We start from the raw sequence: 20,698 nt of genomic DNA on the forward strand, positions 1-20,698 counted from the left end.
ATTCTCACATGTATTTTGGTCATTTTTGCTAGATTCTGTAGTTATCAGATGCTGTCTTGGTTCTACGAGTGCTGACTAACTATTTTAGTCCCAGAATATTTGGGGAAGGTGCGGTGTTTTATACAGTAGTTCATGGAGATGAGATACTATTTGATTTCCATTTCTAGAGTAGAGGGTCTACTTTAATGCTGGCCCATGCAACATACTCTAAACGGTCCGGGAAGGGGGGGGGGGCATATCCTTACCTGATTTTCAGTTCTCCAGGATTGGGGTGTCTTTCATAGATTCACATGCTTGAATATTCCCAGCCGTCGAAGTGGGAGTCCCACAGTACATAACATAGCAATGTAGTAATAACATGAGCCAATATAGGCATAAAAGAAAGTAAAACCATAGAGTTTTTATGGATAGACAACTTGTCACTTCTATAACATATTACTGTCATTATGTTTTAGTACAAATTCCAGCCAACCAGGCGTCCGCACCCTCTTAGAATGTTCTCCTCAGAGGCTCAGGCCCTCAGAATTTCGTAGCACAAGAGTGATATAGAGTCAAGCAGAAAAAAGAGCCACTGAGGGGAGGAGGGTGGGTCGCATGTGAATCTATGAAAGACACCGATACTGGAGAATCACAGTTTACAGGTAAGTAAACTTTTATTCTTCTCCAGTATTGGGGTGTTTTTCATAGATTCACATGCTTGATTTTCTACCGCACGTCGTGTGAAGGGAGTCTCCCTGAGCTAAGCTCAGTTGTCTTCTCATTTCTTCTCAGAAAGTTAGCTTTATGATGTCTACTACCAAGAAATCCCTCTTCAGACCTTGTGGAAACTGTGGTAAACAGAGACTTCATTCTGACGACCCTCATAAAAAATGCATATATTGCCTATATCCTGAACATCAGGTAAAGGATTGTAAGATATGTAGAACCTTCTCTCAGAAGACTCTAAAGGTCAGAGAAGGGCGTCTCCTTCTGTGGCTACAGAAGTTGAAGACTTCAGAGAACCCTCTCTCAGATGTGGAGAATGTGTCATCAATAAAGACATCTTCATCCTTGAAAAGAACCAGTCACTATCAAAAGGTTTCTCCAAAACCTAAAGTGGTGAAGAAACATCATGTGGATAAGCCCAGTATCCAACCTTCAACTTCAAAAGGGGTGATTTCTTCCCCTCTGAGTCTTTCTGCACCTTCTACGCCCCCGAGATCGGATTCTCAGGCGTCAAAGAATCCATCTGTGCAGTTTTTACGTCAAGATCTACCTATCTCGTAGACAAGCTCATCATCGCTTCCTCCGTCGACGAGAGCTGTTGTCGTCACGTCTACGACTTCAATTTCTGTGTCTATGAAGCCAGCTATGATCCTGTCGTCGGCATCTTCATCGTCTACGTAGGTATCTGTTAAGGTGAGACCTATTTCGTCTACAATGCCTTTGACTTCTTCGTTGACGACGGCAAGCAAACCTAGGAAAAAGCATTCGTCGACGGTGGCTTTGTCGTCGACGGTGGCTTTGTCGTCGACGGTGGCCTCATCGTCGACGGTGGCTTCGTCGTCGACTGTGGCTTCGTCGTCGACTGTGGCTTCGTCGTCGACGGTGTCTCAACAACAACGTTTATCGTCGACGGTAACGGCTACAACTGCATCCATGGATCTAGTACCATTGAAGGCTTCAAGTTCTTTGCTTCAACGGCGACATTCCTCTTTGGATACCCTAATGCCAATTCAAGCTCCTTCTCAACCTCCAGCTGAATTATTTTCTTCGGACGATGAGGAATCTGAGGATGACAGATTTCGGGCTGCTCGCAGTCCCTCTGAACTTCTTATAAAATGTCAGGACTCTGATGATGATGACCTAAAAGAAGAGTTTTCTACTTGTGACACACAACCTGCACAGGAACTTCCTATGGCACAGATGCCTTTAAGTCTTATTTCCAACCTCCTGTTCATGTTGGATGATTACTACCGCCGTTTTCCACGTTCAGTACAGACTTCCCCAACGCCGCAAGTACCTCCACAACCTCTTCCTACTTGAGAATCAGTTGCCACACCTACGTCGGCGACCAGAATTCAACATCACGATGTTCCTCAAATCAAAGAGGAGGACAATGACGACGAGAATGATGAAGGTGACAAGGAAGAAGGTGAGCTGGAGGACGGATCCCTTCTTTCTGAATGGGACAACTATCAAATTCAAACACCGTCTCCCGCTGCTCCAGCTCCTCTGGATTCTCCACCAGTCGACATTGGTGGTTTTCATTTACTCATGGAAAGAGCAGCAAAAAGATTCCACCTTCCTATGACCACCAGAGAGGAAGATTGTTTCCTGTACGGTAGCTCATTGCTGTTAGGGGTGAATCAAGCGGAGGCCTCTAGGCTCCAAAGAGTACAAAACGCCGCGGCACGAGCCATTGTGGGCCTTCCCAGACATTGTTCAGTGTCTGGTACCATCACGGCCTTGCACTGGCTCCCGGTTAGACAGCGAATTAAGTTCAAGGCGCTGTGCCTGGCCTTTAAAATTCTGAAATCTTCTTCCCCGCCGGCACTTGCTCCTCTTCTTACGCCCTATATGCCTTCGAGATCCTTGAGATCGGAGGGGCTTCATCTGGCCATCTGTCCACGCTTCAAGCTGAGCAGAATGGGTGGCCGCTCCTTTAGGGTACTAGCGGCAGGCTTATGGAATTCGCTCCCTGTACACATTCGAGCTCTTGAAGATCTGCTCACCTTCAGGCAGGCGATTAAAACCTTCCTGTTCCCGGTATCTAGTTAATTTCTTTTCTTTTATTGTGTGTTATGTTATAGCATCTGTCAAAGCGCCAGGACGCCCCTTTGCTGGGGCAGCTGTGCGCTATAAAAATACCAAATAACATAACATAACATAACTGTATGATTTTAAAGATCAGCCTCAAAAACAAGTCCGTTCTATTCCCATTATAGATTTTATTTGGCAAGAAGGCCTCAAGCTCATGCAAAATCCTAATTCTATTCCAGCTGTTCTACCGAGGCTGGATAAGAAATACAAAGCCCCTGCAAATTCACCTGCTTGTCTCATTTCGCAACCAAGCCTGATTCCATTATTACTCAGGCAGCACAGCGTAAATCCAGAAACCCATCATCTCCATTATCTGCACCGCCAGACCGAGAGGGTAGACGCCTTGATGGTATTGGCAAGAAGTTTTCCACTATGGCGGCAACTACAGTTCGTGCGGCCAATTCTTTAGCTATCTTGGGCCGTTTTGACCGCCAAATGTGGTTTGACATATCATCACTTGTAGATCTAATACCAGAGGCGTCTAAAGCAGAGGCATTAAAAATTCTTCAAGAAGGAGAAAGAATTTCCTCGGAAATTATTGATTGTGCTATTGATGTGTCTTCCACTGGTTTCCGTCTTTTGGCTGGTGCAGCAGTCCTCAGGTGTCAGGGCTGGCTAAAGGCCACGTCCTTCCGTCAAGAGGTACAGACAAAAATACTGGACATGCCTTACGACGGTGAATCATTGTTTGACCAGCATATCGACGATGCCCATCAAACAATTAAAAAGGACACCGACACTGCCCGTGCTCTCGGAACTACAATTTAAAAAGCAGCCTTTTCGAGGCGCAAGAGGTCGTGGCTCCTCTTCTTCCTTTCGAGGAAACTCCAATCAATACAGACAAGGACAACACCGCTACTCCTCCCAGAATCAGCAATCGTATAGACAACAGCATTCTTCGACCTACAGACAATACAGAGGTAAATCCTCTTACAGAGGAATGGATTCCTCCAAAAAACAATGACTTTCACCATTCACCGTCCCAGAGTCCTCCCGCTTTTTCAAGAGTTGGAGGTCGAATCGCCCACTTCTACTCCAAATGGTCACCAATTACTACCGATCAATGGGTTCTGGATATTGTGAGCAGGGGACACGCATTGGAATTTGTAAATATTCCTCCCAATTCTCCATCAAAAGGTCCCCCTCCTGCTCACCTAAAGGAACTTTTAAATCAACAAAAAATATTATTAAGAAAGGGCGCGATCGAAGTGGTGCAAAAACTACAGAAGAGCAGGGGATTTTATTCAAGGTTCTTCCTCATACAGAAAAAGTCGGGAGAATGGCGCCCCATCTTGGACCTACGTGCCCTGAACAAATACATCAAAAAACAAACTTTGCGCATGTTGTCCCTGCAAGAAGTACTTCCTTTTCTATCCCAAGCAGAGTATATGACAACTTTGGATCTTCAAGATGCTTATTTTCATCTTCCCATACTGCCGAGGCACAGAAAATTTCTTCCGCTCCCCGAGTGTTTACAAAAGTCCTTGCACCGGTGGCAGCTTACCTTCGCCTACAAGGAGTGCAAATCTTTCCATACTTAGACGACTGCCTGCTGAAGGCAAGGTCGTTCGAACAGGCATCCAAACAAACTCTTTTCTGCAGGTCCCTCTTCCAATCCCTGGGCCTCACATTCAACATGGACAAGTCTCAATTTCTCCCAGCTCAAAACAGACTGTTCTTGGGAGCCATTCTAGACACCAAGCAAGCAAAAACTTTAGTGTTGCACGAAAGACCTCTACGCCTTCGCAATCTAGCAACTTCCATCCGTCTAAAAGAGTCTGTTTCTGTCCGACAGTTGAAATCTTTCCTAGGAATGTTGTCCTCCTGCATTCCTCTAGTCCCTCACTGCCGCCTGAAAATGATACCTATCCAGGAGGAAGTGGACAGACAATGGGCTCAAGTCTCGGCATCTTTCAGCGATATAGTCAAGGTCACACCTCGACTAAAAAGAGCTCTTTTGTGGTGGACTCTCGAAGAAAATGTTTCTTCAGGTCGTCCATTCCTGATGTACACTCCAAATTTCACTCTCACGACAGACGCATCTCTCGAGGGTTGGGGCGCACACTTGCAAGGACTAACTGCAAAAGGCAAGTGGATCTTTCAACAAAAGACATGGCACATCAACCTGCTGGAGTTACTGGCCATTTTTCTGGCTCTGAAGCTTTTTGCAGCATCATACGAGGAGCCTCGGTGTTGATCCGAACGGACAACACAACGTGCATGCACTACATCAACAAACAGGGAGGCACAAGGTCCGTCTTGCTGTCCCTTTAGGCTCAACAAATTTGGGATTGGGCGTTTCAACAAAACATCGTCCTCACAGCAGTGCATGTTCCGAGAGCGTCAATCAATCTTGCGGATTCCCTAAGCAGATCATCCACAACCAATCACGAGTGGGAATTACATCAACCCACTCTGGATCACATTTTTCGGTTATGGGGTTCCCCGAATCTGGATCTGTTCGCAACACATCTGAACCGCAAATGCCTGTCCTACGCAAGTTGGCTTCCCCAACCAAAGTCATGCGGGAATGCCTTTGTGATGAACTGGTCGAAAATATATGCCTACGCTTTTCCACCAATACCTCTAGGCCCCAAAGTTCTGCGAAAAATGAGGAAAGAACCCTGTCACATTATTCTAATAGCCCCCCGGTGGCCTCGACAAATCTGGTTCACGGAACTCCTGCTCCTGTCTCAGTGCGACCCGATCATTCTACGCCATCTTCCAAATCTTCTGACCATGGAACATGGCCAAATTTGTCATCCCGATCCAGCATCTCTACGTTTAGCGACTTGGAACCTGAGCACTATGAATTTGTAAATTTGGACATTCCTTTAGACTGTAGAGAGGTCTTGGCTAAGGCTAGAGCACCTTCAACTGTGAAAACATATAAACTCAAATGGAAAAGATTCTGTCTATGGTGCAATGAAGCTCAAGTACATCCTATCCATTCCAAGCCAGAACAACTCTTGCCTTTCTTTTTACACCTGGCAAAATCAGGCCTCTCGTACACTACCCTTAAAGTTTTTCTAGCAGCAATCTCACGATTCCGCCAAGATGGCTCCAACTCGCTTTACTCGTCAAGAGTAATTCAACAATTTTTCAGGAGACTTTTTCGAATGTTTCCTCCAATTCGTTGACCAACTCCACCTTGGCATTTGAACATTGTATTGGCACAGCTCATGAAACCCCCGTTTGAGCCGATCCATAAGCTCGATCTCAAATACGTTACTTGGAAGACTTCTCTACTCCTGGCTCTTACTTCCTCTCGCTGGGTCAGTGACTTACAGGCGTTTACTTCTAAACTGCCTTTTCTTCAATTCACCAAAGACTTGCTCAGCACCAATCCGGCCTTTATCCCCAAGGAGCCATTGGATTTCCACCTCAATGAACCAGTTATTTTAAAAACATTTTTCCCTAATCCTCAAACTCCTGCAGAGATGATGCTTCATTCTTTAGACGTCAAGAGATGTCTGAAATTTTACCTTCAAAAAACAGCTACTATTCGTAAAAATTACCAACTTTTTGTGGCCTACGGACAGATGCGAAAGGGTCATCCGGTCACCAAACAAACAATAGCACGCTGGATATCTACTGCAATTGCCTTTTGCCATCAAGAAGCTGGAAAACCACTTACGGCAACTGTTCGAGCACATTCTACCCGGAAGGTTTCTTCTTCCACTGCGCTATTTGCTGGGGTGCCTCTTCAACACATCTGCAGAGCTGCAACATGGTCCAGCAGACACACCTTTACAAGACACTACCGTCTGGATGCTGCTGACAACACTGACACAGCTGTGGGACAGGCAGTCCTTCATAATCTTTTTAAACAAGGTGAGCCTCTGATGCTTCCCTCCTCCTGTATACAAGGTACTTTTGTTGTTTTATATATATAAATATATATATATATATGTTTATATTTATATACCTATAGTCTTTTGAACTGGGTTTTGTGGTTGCTTTGATTCTTATGTACCTTGTATTGTTCTGATATCACTACTCACTACTCTTATTCAAGCATGTGAATCTATGAAAGACACCCCAATACTGGAGAAGAACAAAAGTTAATTACCTGTAAACTGTGGTTCTCCAGTATTGGTGTCTTTCATAGATTCACATGGGACCCACCCTCCTCCCCTCAGAGGCTCTTTTTTCTACTTGACTCTATATCACTCTTGTGCTATGAAAATCTGAGGGCCTGAGCCTCTGAGGAGAACATTCTAAGAGGGTGCGGACGCCTGGTTGGCTAGAATTTGTACTAAAACATAATGACAGTAATATGTTATAGAAGTGACAAGTTGTCTATCCATAAAAACTCTATGGTCTTACTTTCTTTTATGCCTATATTGGCTTATGTTATTACTACATTGCTATGTTATGTACCGTGGGACTCCCACTTCGATGACGGGGATTATTCAAGCATTTGAATCTATGAAAGACAACAATACTGGAGAACCACAGTTTACAGGTAAGTAACTTTTGTTCTTAACCACTGACTATGTAAATGAGTTTGTAAATATTTTGTTTGTAAATACATTTGTTATATTTTTGTTAAAGATCCTGACAATCTGGCATGGATGTGACCCTTCGGGATCCATGTTATACACCTGTGAAATAGCATTAGAGGGTTTTAAGTTAGCCTCTCCCTTAAGGCCGCTGCTGGCCCGAGGCAAAAAAAACTAGGCATACCCATGAACAAGTATTTTCCCTAACAGAAGTTTAGCTGGAATCTGGAGTTTGGACACTGCTGCAATTTATATTGCAAGGTCCACTGGTTCAAGGCTTGCTTGTGGGCGCTGTGCGGCTGGTGGTTTGAGGGGCTATGAGAGATGCAAGGATTAGGAGCTAACGTTTCACAGTTCAGGGGAATCCAAACTGGATCCAGGAGGGTCGGATCCATGTTTCATAGCTGGGGTATCCACTGTCTTTTTAATTGAGTTCCATTTTTAATTAATCACATGTGAATTTATTTAATTAGAAATCCTGACAAAGTGGCATGAATCCAGCCTTTCTGGACCTAAGTTGGTCAACCCTGCAACAGCTTATGTCCTTTCTCCTATTTTTCAGATGCTTTCGGTCCCAGAGTATAAAATGAGGTTACGCAGCCTCTACTTCAAGACCACCTTACAGGAGAAGATGGAGGAGATCAAGACTAGTTATGAGTGCATCCACCAGGCCTCCACAGAGCTAAAGAACAGCAACAAGATTGCAAAAATTCTAGAGGTGAGAAAAGCTGTCAGTAAACACACACACACACACTCTCTCTCCCCCACCTCTCCAAATAACCTTTATTCTTCATTTAGGAAGAGCAAGTAAGAATGATGCATAGTCCAATTGGAAGGGCACTAATTTAGAAAGAGGTGTTTTCTGTGCAAGGGAAGAAGGCTAATATTAGGAGGTGTGACCTATGACAGGAGGTATCATTTAGCAATAGTGAGCATGGAATATTGAAGGAAGAGTGGTCTAGTGTTAGGTTCTGTGGTGCAGTGCAAAGACGTTTGATGTGCTGGGTGATGTTTTATCTATGGGACTCATGGTAGGAGTATTCTTCTGGTATACAGTATGTTTGAGAGAGATGTGGTCAGCTGTTCTTTTTGTGACTGTTGTGGTGTTAATGGCAGGCATTGTGATAGGTGAGAAGGTGTGGTGTGTTGGTGGTTTCTTTGCAGCAAGTGTGGTCTGAAGATAAGGTAAGAGGGTAGGGCTGTCACAGGAGCAATTGATGTGAACTGGAGAAGGGTGTGATTTAAAAACATGGTGTATGGCTTTAGGCGTGATCATATAGTAATATCACAGGGAAGGTTGTCATTCAGTCAGAAGATGTGTGGGCTGGTGTGGTGTGGGCTGGTGCTCCAAAAGGTAAGATCTAGAGTAAATAAGTTGTAATGAGTTAGAGTTATTGGCAGTGGTTATATACATATGTTCAGACATTAACCACCTGGAGGCATTTAGCGCTAAACATAGACAGTGGCTGATCCGAACACCCACAAGATGGCTGCTGCAGACTTCTTTAACTTCATTTGCCTCTGTCAGTATCTGCTGCACCAGGTGTCCTGCCTTGCAACGTTCTCTTATTGAGTTCTTGTTAAGAATAGGTTGGATTTAAATATGTCTATCCCAGATGTGTTTCTATATCACTCACCATACTGATATCTTCATAGGTAAAAGTTGTACTTTAGCAAACTGTCCAAATAAATGTAATAAATAAAAAATAAAAAAATTACCAAAAGTTAATCAGTCAGCAAGGTGGTTAATTTCATGTCCATCTTGCTGCATAACAGGTCCCTAGTACTTGTCCACTCTTGATCCAAGTCACAGAATCTCACGGCACAAAGTCAGGAGCTCCCTGATGCACCCTCTACCAGAGGACCTATTTTGGCCAGGGCAGAGCAGGAGCACACACTTAACAATGGCATAATGCAAAATGACAGGGCACCCCTGCAGAATGTGATGAGGGTTCCCTGGGTCTCCGATATCTCACAGGTACTCATTTGTCTTGGGCTGAATAAGGGTCCTCTGTAGATTCGGTGGCCTGTGTTACGAGGCAAAGTTAGAGATCACCAACCCGACCAACTTTTTGCCAGTAGGCCCCTATGGGCTTTCAGCTGCTTCTTGGACAGGCTGTAGGGCTTCAGGGATAAAAGTAACATGAAGAAACCAAAAGGGGGTCAAGTGGTCTCACTGCAGAGATCCAGGAAGCATCTAGGAAACTACAAATAACATCAGAGCTCATTAAAAGGCTGGGGATCGACCCCAGGCCCATGTCCAGCTGGACCAGCATTAGGTGGGAGTATGGAAGAAAATTGGCGAAGAAGAAAGAGCTTCCTGGGGATAGAACAACAGGTTATTTGTGTTTGTGTAGGGACTGAGCAATCCATCCAGGAAGGAACATTGTTCAGGGAATTCTCTTCTGCATGTATATATTAACAATAATTTTAAGGACAGCTACAATCCTTCACCGTCACTTGTCCCACACTCAAGTAGCATCCATGGTCTCTGGTAAAAACAGGAAGAAAGTACTTGTCATCTGATCGACTCCTAGCACTTGTATGCTTCTGCCTCTTCATGCAGTGTCAGCCGCAGGCATTCAGTTCATGGGCAGAACATCTACAACCCGAGTAGCACCAGCACACAAGTTTGCAGGGCAAAATGTGTACAGTAGTTTCAGAAATTACTGTCCAAAAGGGGCCAGAATATATCCTGATTTTCAGGAACTGGGCACAAGCTCAACTTTGAAGTACATTCTGGGTATGAAAATTTTTCAGTGGCCTAATGGATGGAAAAGGTAGATATGCTTACTTTTTCACAGAGTGGCACAGCAGACCAATTTTAGCCAGAGCTGGATGTTGATTCCAACCCTGAGATGGCAAGGAGGAATGCTGCACAATAGCCTCTACCCAGGGCAATATTTAGAGACAGGGCACAAGAAACACATGCGACCTTCCTGAGCCCTAGAGGGACCATGGTAACCTAATCCAAAATATAAGGAGACCGAAGGAAGCGGCAACTCCATTTGGTACATACACCCTCATACATACAGTGTCTAGTAAAAGCTTAAGTTTAGAGGTGGTCTCAGTGGATTTACACACGGACAGGCTTCACTCTCGCTATTTCTGGTCAATACAGCCATGAACCAGGTGGTCACTCATTTGTTATGGTGGGCTACTACCTATGAAGATGATATGAGGGTGGCTGTAAGTGCTTTTCAATCAGGCAGAATCAATGCCTTCCTGGTGGCAACTTGGAACAGTCGCATGGGTTATCTCTGTTCAGAGGCCACAAGGTATAAAAGTTACAACTATAGAAACTTTAAGAGGAAAAGAAAAAATGTAGCAGAACAGAACATCTGGAACATGGATCACTAAACCTTTGTCCTCAAGGGGAAATTTTGACGCACTGGATGAAATTAGTGGCTCTTCTACGGAACAGTTGCTAAAATCTGTAACCTTTCAGCCAATGTATTTCAAGGAACGTGTTCTTTGTTTTGATTTACTAAATATTTTCTTTTTTTTTTAAATCGTGAAGCATTAGGGTTGTCAGAACCCCTTTCAGTGGGCCATGGGGCTTGCAGGGGCTACTGGGCACAACCATGGTGGTTGCGGCCTTTTACTCCTGATGTCCCTTGGCCCGACCTACTGGACCAAGTAAATCTTCTGCAGCTAACTCTCAGTGGTAGCTGTGGTTGAGCAGTCAAGATTCCCTCAAAGGAGGGGGGTATGTACAGACAGATCAGTGATCACAAATCATAACTCAAAGTGCAGACAGCACGAACAATAAACCAATGTCCAGCCAAATAATTTTATAAGAGAAGGTAGTATTTAATTTCTAACTTCACACATGCAAAGGAATACAACACAATCACCCTTGAGGCTGTGATCTAGTAGTTGTCAAGCAAATTATTGTCCCATCCTCCTTCGTGTAATCTGTGTTATTCCCCATTCACTGGTGGCCGCATCAGGGAATGCAAACAATTGGGCCACACTCAAGAGATCATGTTTGATCGTTGGAGTTTCAGTCAAAAGTGTCTATGGTGCCATACCCCTCTGGACCTCGCTTCTAAGCTCTCCTCTTCCTCGGAAGACACACTGGTCTTGGTGAGCAGGCAGGCGATGGTGCTCCAGGGCAGGTGGTGTTGGTGTCCTTCGGTAATGCCCCCTCATCCAGCAGGGAGACTAGCAGGCCTTGGACCTTAGTCCTTGTCAGACAGAAGTCTTGCCAAGCTTCGCCTCCTCACACCGCGCATCTGGATGCTTGGCAGATGACAAGTTTTTGGACACTTCTTGTAGGCCTTTTCCAGGCACCAAAAGTAATTTAGGGTCTGGGTCTTTGAAGTTTAATGTTGGGGTTCTGCTTCTTTAGAAGTGGGCACTTCTCCTTTTTATCTTCCTTCATGATGTAGGTCTGTCACAGCATGCACGACTCCGAAGCTGTTTGTCCCCAACACAATTCATGGGAGTGACCAGGGTTTACACCTGGATGGCACAGTGACATGCACATCAAAGGGTTAATCCCACATTCCAAGTCCTACTCTTTATAATTCTCTTATCAGCCCCAGCTCCCTTTCGGAGATGTGTCCAGGCTCCCTCCTGGTGATCTATCACTGACTCAAAGAGCAGTCTATTGAGACGTAAAGGAAGTCTGTTCCTTTTCTTCAGTGTGTCCTTACCCAGCTCACATGAATGCAGCAAAACACTAATCTGTCTGGGAGGATCCCTCTTCTCCACATGTCTTATGTCTTCTCCGGCCATGCCTGGGTGTCCCAAAATGGAAACCAAGGTCCTCCATACACTGTACCATTGCAGGCACACTCACTCCGTGTACATTCATAACACATTTTCTGCTCAGCACTAATACATCAATGCATTGTACCCTCATGTACACGTGCATTCAGTACATAAACACTAATTCTGCATGCATGGTTTAGCACTGAAGCTTTTCTAATTGTAACCAGGCTGTTATTTCAAAACACATCTACTGCCAGCACACACACATGCTATGTGAGCACTGCACAACTCTTCACCTTTCATTTATTGTACTTCACACAAGCACACATACACTCAACACATGCGGTCCCAGCACACGCACTGAACAGCATTACATGTCTCATGTAATGTATTCCTCTCAGGCATACATACACTTGGTACATGTATTATTCACACTTGAATCACACCATACTGCTCTATCCCTGTTCTGTACTTTTCCGAGGCACACATACATCCAGCAAAGAGTCACTACCCCTGCGCTATGCATTAGCACACATTTACCTGATGTAGGCCAGAGGTCAGTTAATCAACAGCAGCAGAACTTTGAAAAAGGGGAGTGAGCCTGTAGGCCTCACCCCAGTGACACAGGGTAAAAAGGACCTGATCAGTAATACTGATCACCACATGGTATTCTGCAACCACCGCTCTTGTTCTGCTTATCTCCTGGCGGAGGCAGTAGTCTTTCACCACTATGAGCAGTGACGGCCCGTGTAGGGCGTTTTACTGGGGCGGTGACGTGGCGCAGAGGAGGGGCAGGGTGGGGGGTTGCAAAATGCGGCAAACGGCCGTTTTAATAATTTTTTTCGTAACTTACCTGAACTCGCCGTATGCCACATTTTGCAACCCCCCACCCTGCCCCTCCTCTGCGCCACGTCACCGCCCCGGTAAAACGCCCTACACGAGCCGTCAATGACTATGAGGTTAGCTCTTTGGGTGCCCCTCTCAGTCCAACAAGACAGCAATACGTTAGACAGGTCTTTGTCATGGTGCATGCATGATCCGTGTTAGCCTTTGACAAAAAAACAGCATTAGGGAAACAGACAAATGTACAGTAGGGCACTCAGGGCAAGGGTACACGTCAATGCACCTTGGAAAGGCTGAGCTCGTCTCATATGCACAATGTATCTGTTACTGTACGGCTGTATAATTCCCACCCATAACCTTGTGAAATAATCCCAATGCATGCACCTTGCTCCTGACCTGCACCTTTGTATTGTTCCATCATTGAGAGCCACTCATTGCTTTCCCAGTGCAGCGCAACAAACTTAAACCCCCCCAAACACCATCTTTGTTGTTGTGGTATATGAATAAGGTTGAACAGTGCCCTCCCGCTCCCACCCCCAATCTGCCGTCCAACCTTTAGTGCTGCACGTGGCAGATCGGTGTTCCGACAGCTAATGTGTGAACAAAGAAATTTACACATTAACTCTGTGTAGTAGCTAAAACATAGCGCTAACTTACAAAAATGTGACACCTAGTTAGCCAAATTACAGCCGGCAGGTGAATATTAACTAACTGTTAATTGAAAGATCCATGGCTAGAAAAAAAGTCTAAGAACGATATTGATGGAAAAGTACTACACCATGACGCACGACCAACATCCAGGTGTTAATCAGGCAGTTACACAATTTTATTTCATGTCACAAAGGAAGTTGGACAGCTTAGTGTAATTTCTAAGCCAAATTCCCAACCTTTCCTCCGAAACATATTTAGAGACTCCCATTCACACAACTGTTGTTTATTGTAATTATAGATTTCCACTGGAGTAAAATGGAAGTGTCTGGAACACCTTGAAGGTGCATTTGAGCACATCTTAGTGGCATAGTTCAAAGATGAGCCCGTCTTCTTCAAATGTGTTCCTTTACAAGTCTTGGAGCGTAGGGTGTAAATTGGCAGGTGTATGACCGAGATGCTCACAGGCATCTCCCAATCTGCTTAGTGACACTATGTAGAGTCACAACAAGATTCCCTTTTCCCCGAATTTGAACAAGAAAAACTGATGCTGTACTCAAACTAGCAGACCAGATACAACAAATCCGTGATCAAAGCTACGATTACTAAATTTCCTGGTTGCTAAATTATAAGACATAAATATCAAAAACACAGTGTTAAGAAAAGCAATATAAAAAAAATATGAAAAAAGAATGCTCAGTAAAAATCAATATTTATAAAAAAAACATTTTGACACAATTATCACAAATGATTTACTATACTGCATTATTTGTGCATAAATTTAAAAACATTCATCAATATTTCAACATTTTGATAAAATACATTGTTTATAAAGAACAAACTGTCAACGCGGCGTTTCGGTGTTAAGGTGTTTCGTCACCTTCTTCCGGACAATAGTTCTTAGAAACAAGAAGCATTCCTTTTTTTACAAACTTCAAATCCACATTTTAGCAACTCAGAAACTTATCCTTAAAAAGCTAATCCATGGTAATTTATACCATATGATTATTGCTGCTAGTTTAAAAAAAAAAAAGATGTTAAGGTAACCGCACCATGCAGTAAACTGCCTAAAAAATGGACAGATCCCTCCAGACCAATGAGGGTAAACATGACTTCAGCATACTTTTAGTAATAATACTGTGACCTCGGTCGTTTTGTAGGACTATCAGAGGGGATGAATCTCCCATATGTCATCTTTCTACGTCTTGAGGACACTCTAGTTGATTTTAGAAACTGGGGTATAAGACTTGAGTCAATTCCTATGATTCTTCAGTGATACTATATCCAAGGTGGACAAACAAGGGTCTGGTATTTATGAACCCACCTGTATGGTCTATGTTTCTTAATTTCTAAAGGCCCGTGCTGCTGAAATGTCGTTCTCCTTGACAAAATCGGCGCTGTATTTGATTCTATAGACAGTATATAAAAAATATATAGTACGGCTTTAATAATAGGGTCATCTTGATCCTGCATATGTTGGCGCCTTTGAAAATGAAAATGGATTATCCCACCTGTACGATTTGCGTACGATTAGTTATGCGCAAATAATGCAGTATAGTAAATCATTTGTGATAATTGTGTCAATTTTTTTTTTTTATAAATATTGATTTTTACTGAGCATTCTTATTTCATATTGTTTTTATACAGCTTTTCTAAACACTGTGTTTTTGATATTTATGTTTTGTAATTTAGCAACCTGGAAATTTAGTAATCGTAGCGTTGATCACGGATTTCTTGTATCTGGTCTGCTAGTTTGGGTACAGCATCAGTTTTTCTTGTTCAAAATCAGGGAAAAGGGAACCTTGTTGTTTCTACAGATATACCCATCCCTTTTCCAAGTATCAGGGTAACTCCCTTACATTTTGACACTATGTGCAGTCAGTCACATGATAGATGACATAGTTCCTAAATGCACCAACAGTAACTTCAGTGCTGGAACCTGTGGATTTGCTGTCCAAGAGAAAATAACCAGTGTAAGCTTGAATCTTAGAGAGAAAGAGGCAATTGGTCTACAAGGCCTTCAGCCTTCCCTTACTAACCATCACTCTGCAACCTGCCAGTATGTGGTGCACAAGTGTGACATCTGGGAAACTAAGCAGAGTCACATGCAGGATGGACATACTGTCTGGAGCTAGGCTGGTTCATGTCAAACAGCTCCCCTCTTAACTTCTGCCTAAGGATGATGTGTCAGCCTACCATGTTGCAGAACCAGGCCTGTTGCTGGGTAGCCCACTGTCACAGGTTACTGCATCTTATTTCCCAAGAGTGCATCATGCAAGTTGATGTTAGAAGCCTTACCAGCACCAGATATTCTAGTACTGAGACAAGGACAAAATGTCATATTCGCCTACACATGACTTGCAGCAACTGTCCAGTATTGGGACCTCACTTGCACATAACTCTTCTGATGCACCCTAGGTGCTGCCTGCCACAGCGCATCATATTCATATTCTGCACACCCCCACACACACATGCTGCTCTTCCAGACACTTCAGTGTTAACATGTAGAACCTCATCTGTACCACTACTGTTTCTTCACAGGAATGTCAACCTGTTTATCTTAGTTCTGGCCTGCCATGCAACCTGTTGCTGCATTACTAAATCATCGCCACACAGTGCTGTCCTTGTACCTAATTCTTGTTCTTGAATAACACGTTCTGCTCAGGGACACCTGAAACCACTCTGATAACCTTCAAGAGCCTGAGCTATTCCAGAAATATTGAACGGCAAATAGGATTTGTGACTCTGAGCGACAACTTTGTCTTTCTCCTCAGTTTGTTCTGGCCATGGGGAACTACTTGAATAATGGGCAACCGAAGACCAACAAGACGACAGGGTTCAAGATCAATTTCCTGACGGAGGTAAGACCACCCCAGGTGGCCAGTTTCTATCACTGTTGAATGCGACCTGTACTCGTCACAGATTCCGGTTTACCTGTGTTTTTTGTCTCATAATTGATTCTCATATAAAGCAGACAATGGCCCATAGGGATTCCTGTGTCTAGAAATGCATGTCTCAGGTGGTTGATGGAGATATGTGGAACCTTCACTTCTAGGAATGCATGACATAGAGGGACCTCTTCTCGAGCAATGCATAGCTCAGTGACTTGATCCCAAGCAAGCGGAACATTCATCTCTATAACTGAATAATTCAGGGAATGGTATAGTTATATGGAACTCTAAACATTACTACAGCAAGCCTGATGGCATTGGTACAAGGATATGAAAACCTTCACATCTAGGCCTGCATGGCTTAGGAGTTGGGACAGATATAAAACCTTCTACCTTTAGGACTTCGTGGTCCAGAAAGTTTGTACAACAACACAGATACCTTTTAACTTTAGTACTTGATGTTTCAGAGGGTTGTTACACGAATATAGATTCATCACCTTTAGGATTATCTGGCTTGGGGTGAACAGGAATATAAATATAAATCCTTCATCTGTACGACCAGTGGTACAGAAAGTTTGTAGAAAACAGACACCTTTACCTTTATTACTGGATATTTCAGGGGACTGGTAAAGGGATATAGAACCATCACATCTAGGACTGCGCAGCTTATCAGTGGGTACAGGAATATAAAGTCTTCACCTCTAAAATGTTATGCTTTAGTAGTTAGTAAAGTAGTGCAGAAACTCTACTACTACAACTGCGTATAGGAAAATAGAAACCATCACCTCTAGGACTGCATGTCTCTGGGGCTGGTACAGGGATATAGAAACCATGACCTCCCGGACTGAATAACTTGAGGGTTATTACATGGATATAAAGCATTTACCTATATAACTGTTTGGCTTAGGTGCCAGAAGAGAGATATGGAAGCCTTCACTGCTAAAACAAAAATGAGTATGTGATTATGGAAACCTTCCCCTCTGGAACTGAATGTTTCAGGGGCTGTTACAGGGACATACAAATATGCACCTGTAGGATTGTATACTTATGGGGTGTATATACAGAAATGGAAAACCTTCACCTCTAAGAGTGCATTGCTTAGGGACTGTTTCAGGAATATAAAACCTTCACCTGTAGAAGTCTGTGGTTTGGGAAGTTAGTACAGGGGTATGGAAACCACCCCCTAAAAGCTACTTGCTTTGGGGGCCATCAGGGCTGTTATAGGGATATAGAACCGTCACCACTAGTTTTGGACACCTCCGTTGTTTGGTCAACCCTGGTTGGCAAAGGGGGTTGATGGTGGGAGAAAATACCTTTGACCTCTTTGGATAAGATTCCATGGGGTGGGTCAGCAATATCGAACATTGTAGCTAGAGGACTGAAACACTCACTCGGTTAGGCAATTTGAAACTTTGACTTGTCAGGTTTCGTACTGGGATTTATATCTCCCCACTTCTATAGGTGGCTGGCACGAGGGTGTGATACTTAGCTAAATAACCTTTCACCTTTTACACTGGCTAGTTCAAGGGTTTAGGTTTTTCATGGAATCATATGTAGGGTTTTCACGGCAAAGACGTGACATTTTAGAGGGTTTGTAAAGGAACACATAGCCATTCACCTGTAGGAATAAATGGCTCTGGGTAATGGTGCTTGACCACAGAGCTCTAAAATTCTACGCCTGTTTAGTCCACAGTAAAAATGCATAAAAACCCTTTGGCACAAGTAATTATGGCACATTTGTATTATTAATTTGTTCATAAATACATTTATAGAGTGTTCAAACACTGGTGTATTAAGCACTAAGCAAAATGACAAACAATAAACAATGTGGTTATTGGAAAAGAGACTGAAGGAGATGGGTTTCACTAATGTATTGAACACTGTAAAGTTTCTTTGCTCTAAGAGGGAGAGAGTTCCATCTTTTGTGGCTCAGAGAATGGATTTTTTTCTCCCACAATCCTTCTGTTAACATTTGGTACATAAATGGAGTGTTGGCTGAAACAAGGGCTGACCCTGACCCTAGTTGTAACAGAGGTTGGATAGGGCTTTACTGTGAATCCGCGTGTGAATCCAGTCAGAAGTTTAAAGTTGATACTGGATGCGACTGGGAGCAAGCTCAGCTTTCTAAGTGCAAGAGTTATGTGGACCTATTTGTGTGTTTGAGCCACAGTTCTAGCAGCTACATTTTGTGTCTTTTGAATTCGGATTTGGAATTTTTAGCAAGGCTCCCACGTGAAGGGAGAAGCAGTAGTTGATTTGGACTCCACTAGGACGTGGGCCATGGTTGCCTGATGATATTCATAAAGGAAAGGAAGATCTTTCTCAATACCCTGAGCAGATTCCATGACTAGGGATCTCCTTGACCAGATGAGTCTAGATCTAAGTAGTTACTGGACCAGATGGTGCCTTTGGTCTTCTCTTTCATGGTGACTTAGCTGTTAAAATAGCATGAAGAGGTTTGACCTTTTACTATGTGATAATTAAGAGTTGACATAATTGCGTAGGTTTTTTGCTCACGTGGCACTGAGAATTTCCACAAGATGTATGGGTTTTACACGTTACATGAGTGGGCAATTTCACAAGTCTCTGTGAAAATCAAGACTCTTGCAATAGTGCATGAGATGCCCATTTTTGCCATCTTTTCATATGAATATCTTTCGATCACAATCGTCCATCTTTGCAAGATATTTTTGCTTGAACCAACTCAGTGTAAATGAAAGAAAGAGACACAATTATGCCAGGCTACAGGTTGCCTTATGATTGCGCTTTACACTTACAAAGTATAAATATTCTGGTGGAAGAATGCAATGTCTGACCTTTACTTCATCCTGTTTGTTTCATCTGACATTTATGTTCCCGCCACTATTTCAATAGTTCATTTGCTTCATCTCCTTTTACTGAGTTACACCATCACTTTAGCCAAAGGATTAGGCAAATTACAATTAAGGCGATTTTATGAATATTTAGCATTAGGATAAATATTTTAAATAATTTATATCAATGTGGTATTGTTTAATTTAGCATTACAGTTACCAATACTGTAACTAATTGAAAACATAGTTAAGTAACATTATTTAAGGGTTAGGATAAGTTAACTATTAATTGAATAATATATAATTAGGGTTTCCGGTTTGATGGTATTTATTTTTTTAACATTTTCATTGGTATTTATCCATCTTTATCTTTTGGCCATCTTACTGGCATTTAACCATATTCATTTAGTGTTCCGATAATAAATGGAGCTGTAAAATGGTATATTTCCATGTTTATTCAACTCTTGTACGTGCACTCATAAATGGATGCCTATCAGGGTTCAGTAAATTACGCAGCTACGTATAACAAAACACTACACTCACAGGTACATATTAGCGTTATAATACAAATATATGTTTTTTAACTCCCCACGCTGTCTATCTGCTCAGCAATTGCCTGGAAATCATGAAAGACTGCATGGAGAGTCTCTCACATGAAGCACCATTTTAAGTATGTTTCCGCTTTTAAAAATAACTACAGACAGGAAACACAATACAGACAGGAAACACATTGTTTTCTGTCTGAGTTTACCTGTAAAAATCTGTAAAACCGAAAAACTGGAAGACATATATAATTTAAATTAATTACTTAACATACAGAGTTAGGTATATGATTAAAATAGTATTCAAATAATTTAAGACAAGAACATTATAAATAAATGCAGTGAAAAATTAGCATGTGAGGTCGAATTAGGCCCATAAGTATTTTAATTTAATTTGGGATTACGGTAATTGTTTAGTTTCAATGTACACTAATTTCAAATGACTGGAATTTAGGTAAGTGCAAGGTGACGGTTATCATTAGGATTATAAAACAGTTTATTAATTGAATTAAACAGATGCACAAATTACTATTATTAGTATTAATTAATTATAAAAAACTTAAATTTGATCAATGTAATTTAGTGCAAAGCTGTGAGTAGGTGTAGAGTTAGACTAAGGCAATTTAGTATTTTAGGTAATAAATACACCTAACTTAATTCAGTAAAGTAGTATTAAGGAAATCCAATGTAATTTAAGGAAACTATCATCATTATGGTAAAGCATAGGCTCAGGGAGATGAGATGAAAGGAAGGCAGGCATAACAAAAGGGAAGGACACAAGATTAAGTAAAGGTAATTTCATTGTTATGGATACACAGGACAAAATACTAATGGGGACCCGAAGATATTTACTTGATTTTAATTTGACAATCATGAGCTTGGATTTCATCTGTGTTTAGGCTGAGTCCATTTTCTCACATCCAGCGTTTTATTTA

General features: G+C 42.6%; 1 protein-coding gene across 2 annotated transcripts in view; it reads left to right on the top strand.

Moving 5' to 3' along the window:
* Nucleotides 1–20,698, top strand: part of GRID2IP (Grid2 interacting protein) — a 305,642-nt gene that overhangs the window by 255,097 nt on the left and 29,847 nt on the right. For both annotated transcript variants that reach the window (XM_085629441.1, XM_085629442.1), the window contains 2 exons: nucleotides 7,870–8,025; nucleotides 16,292–16,378. In XM_085629441.1, coding sequence (XP_085485567.1) covers nucleotides 7,870–8,025; nucleotides 16,292–16,378 — 243 coding nt within the window. The remainder of the gene's footprint in view (nucleotides 1–7,869; nucleotides 8,026–16,291; nucleotides 16,379–20,698) is intronic.

Source organism: Triturus cristatus, chromosome 10 (genome assembly GCF_964204655.1).
Source record: "Triturus cristatus chromosome 10, aTriCri1.1, whole genome shotgun sequence".
In the NCBI taxonomy this organism is placed as follows: domain Eukaryota; kingdom Metazoa; phylum Chordata; class Amphibia; order Caudata; family Salamandridae; genus Triturus; species Triturus cristatus.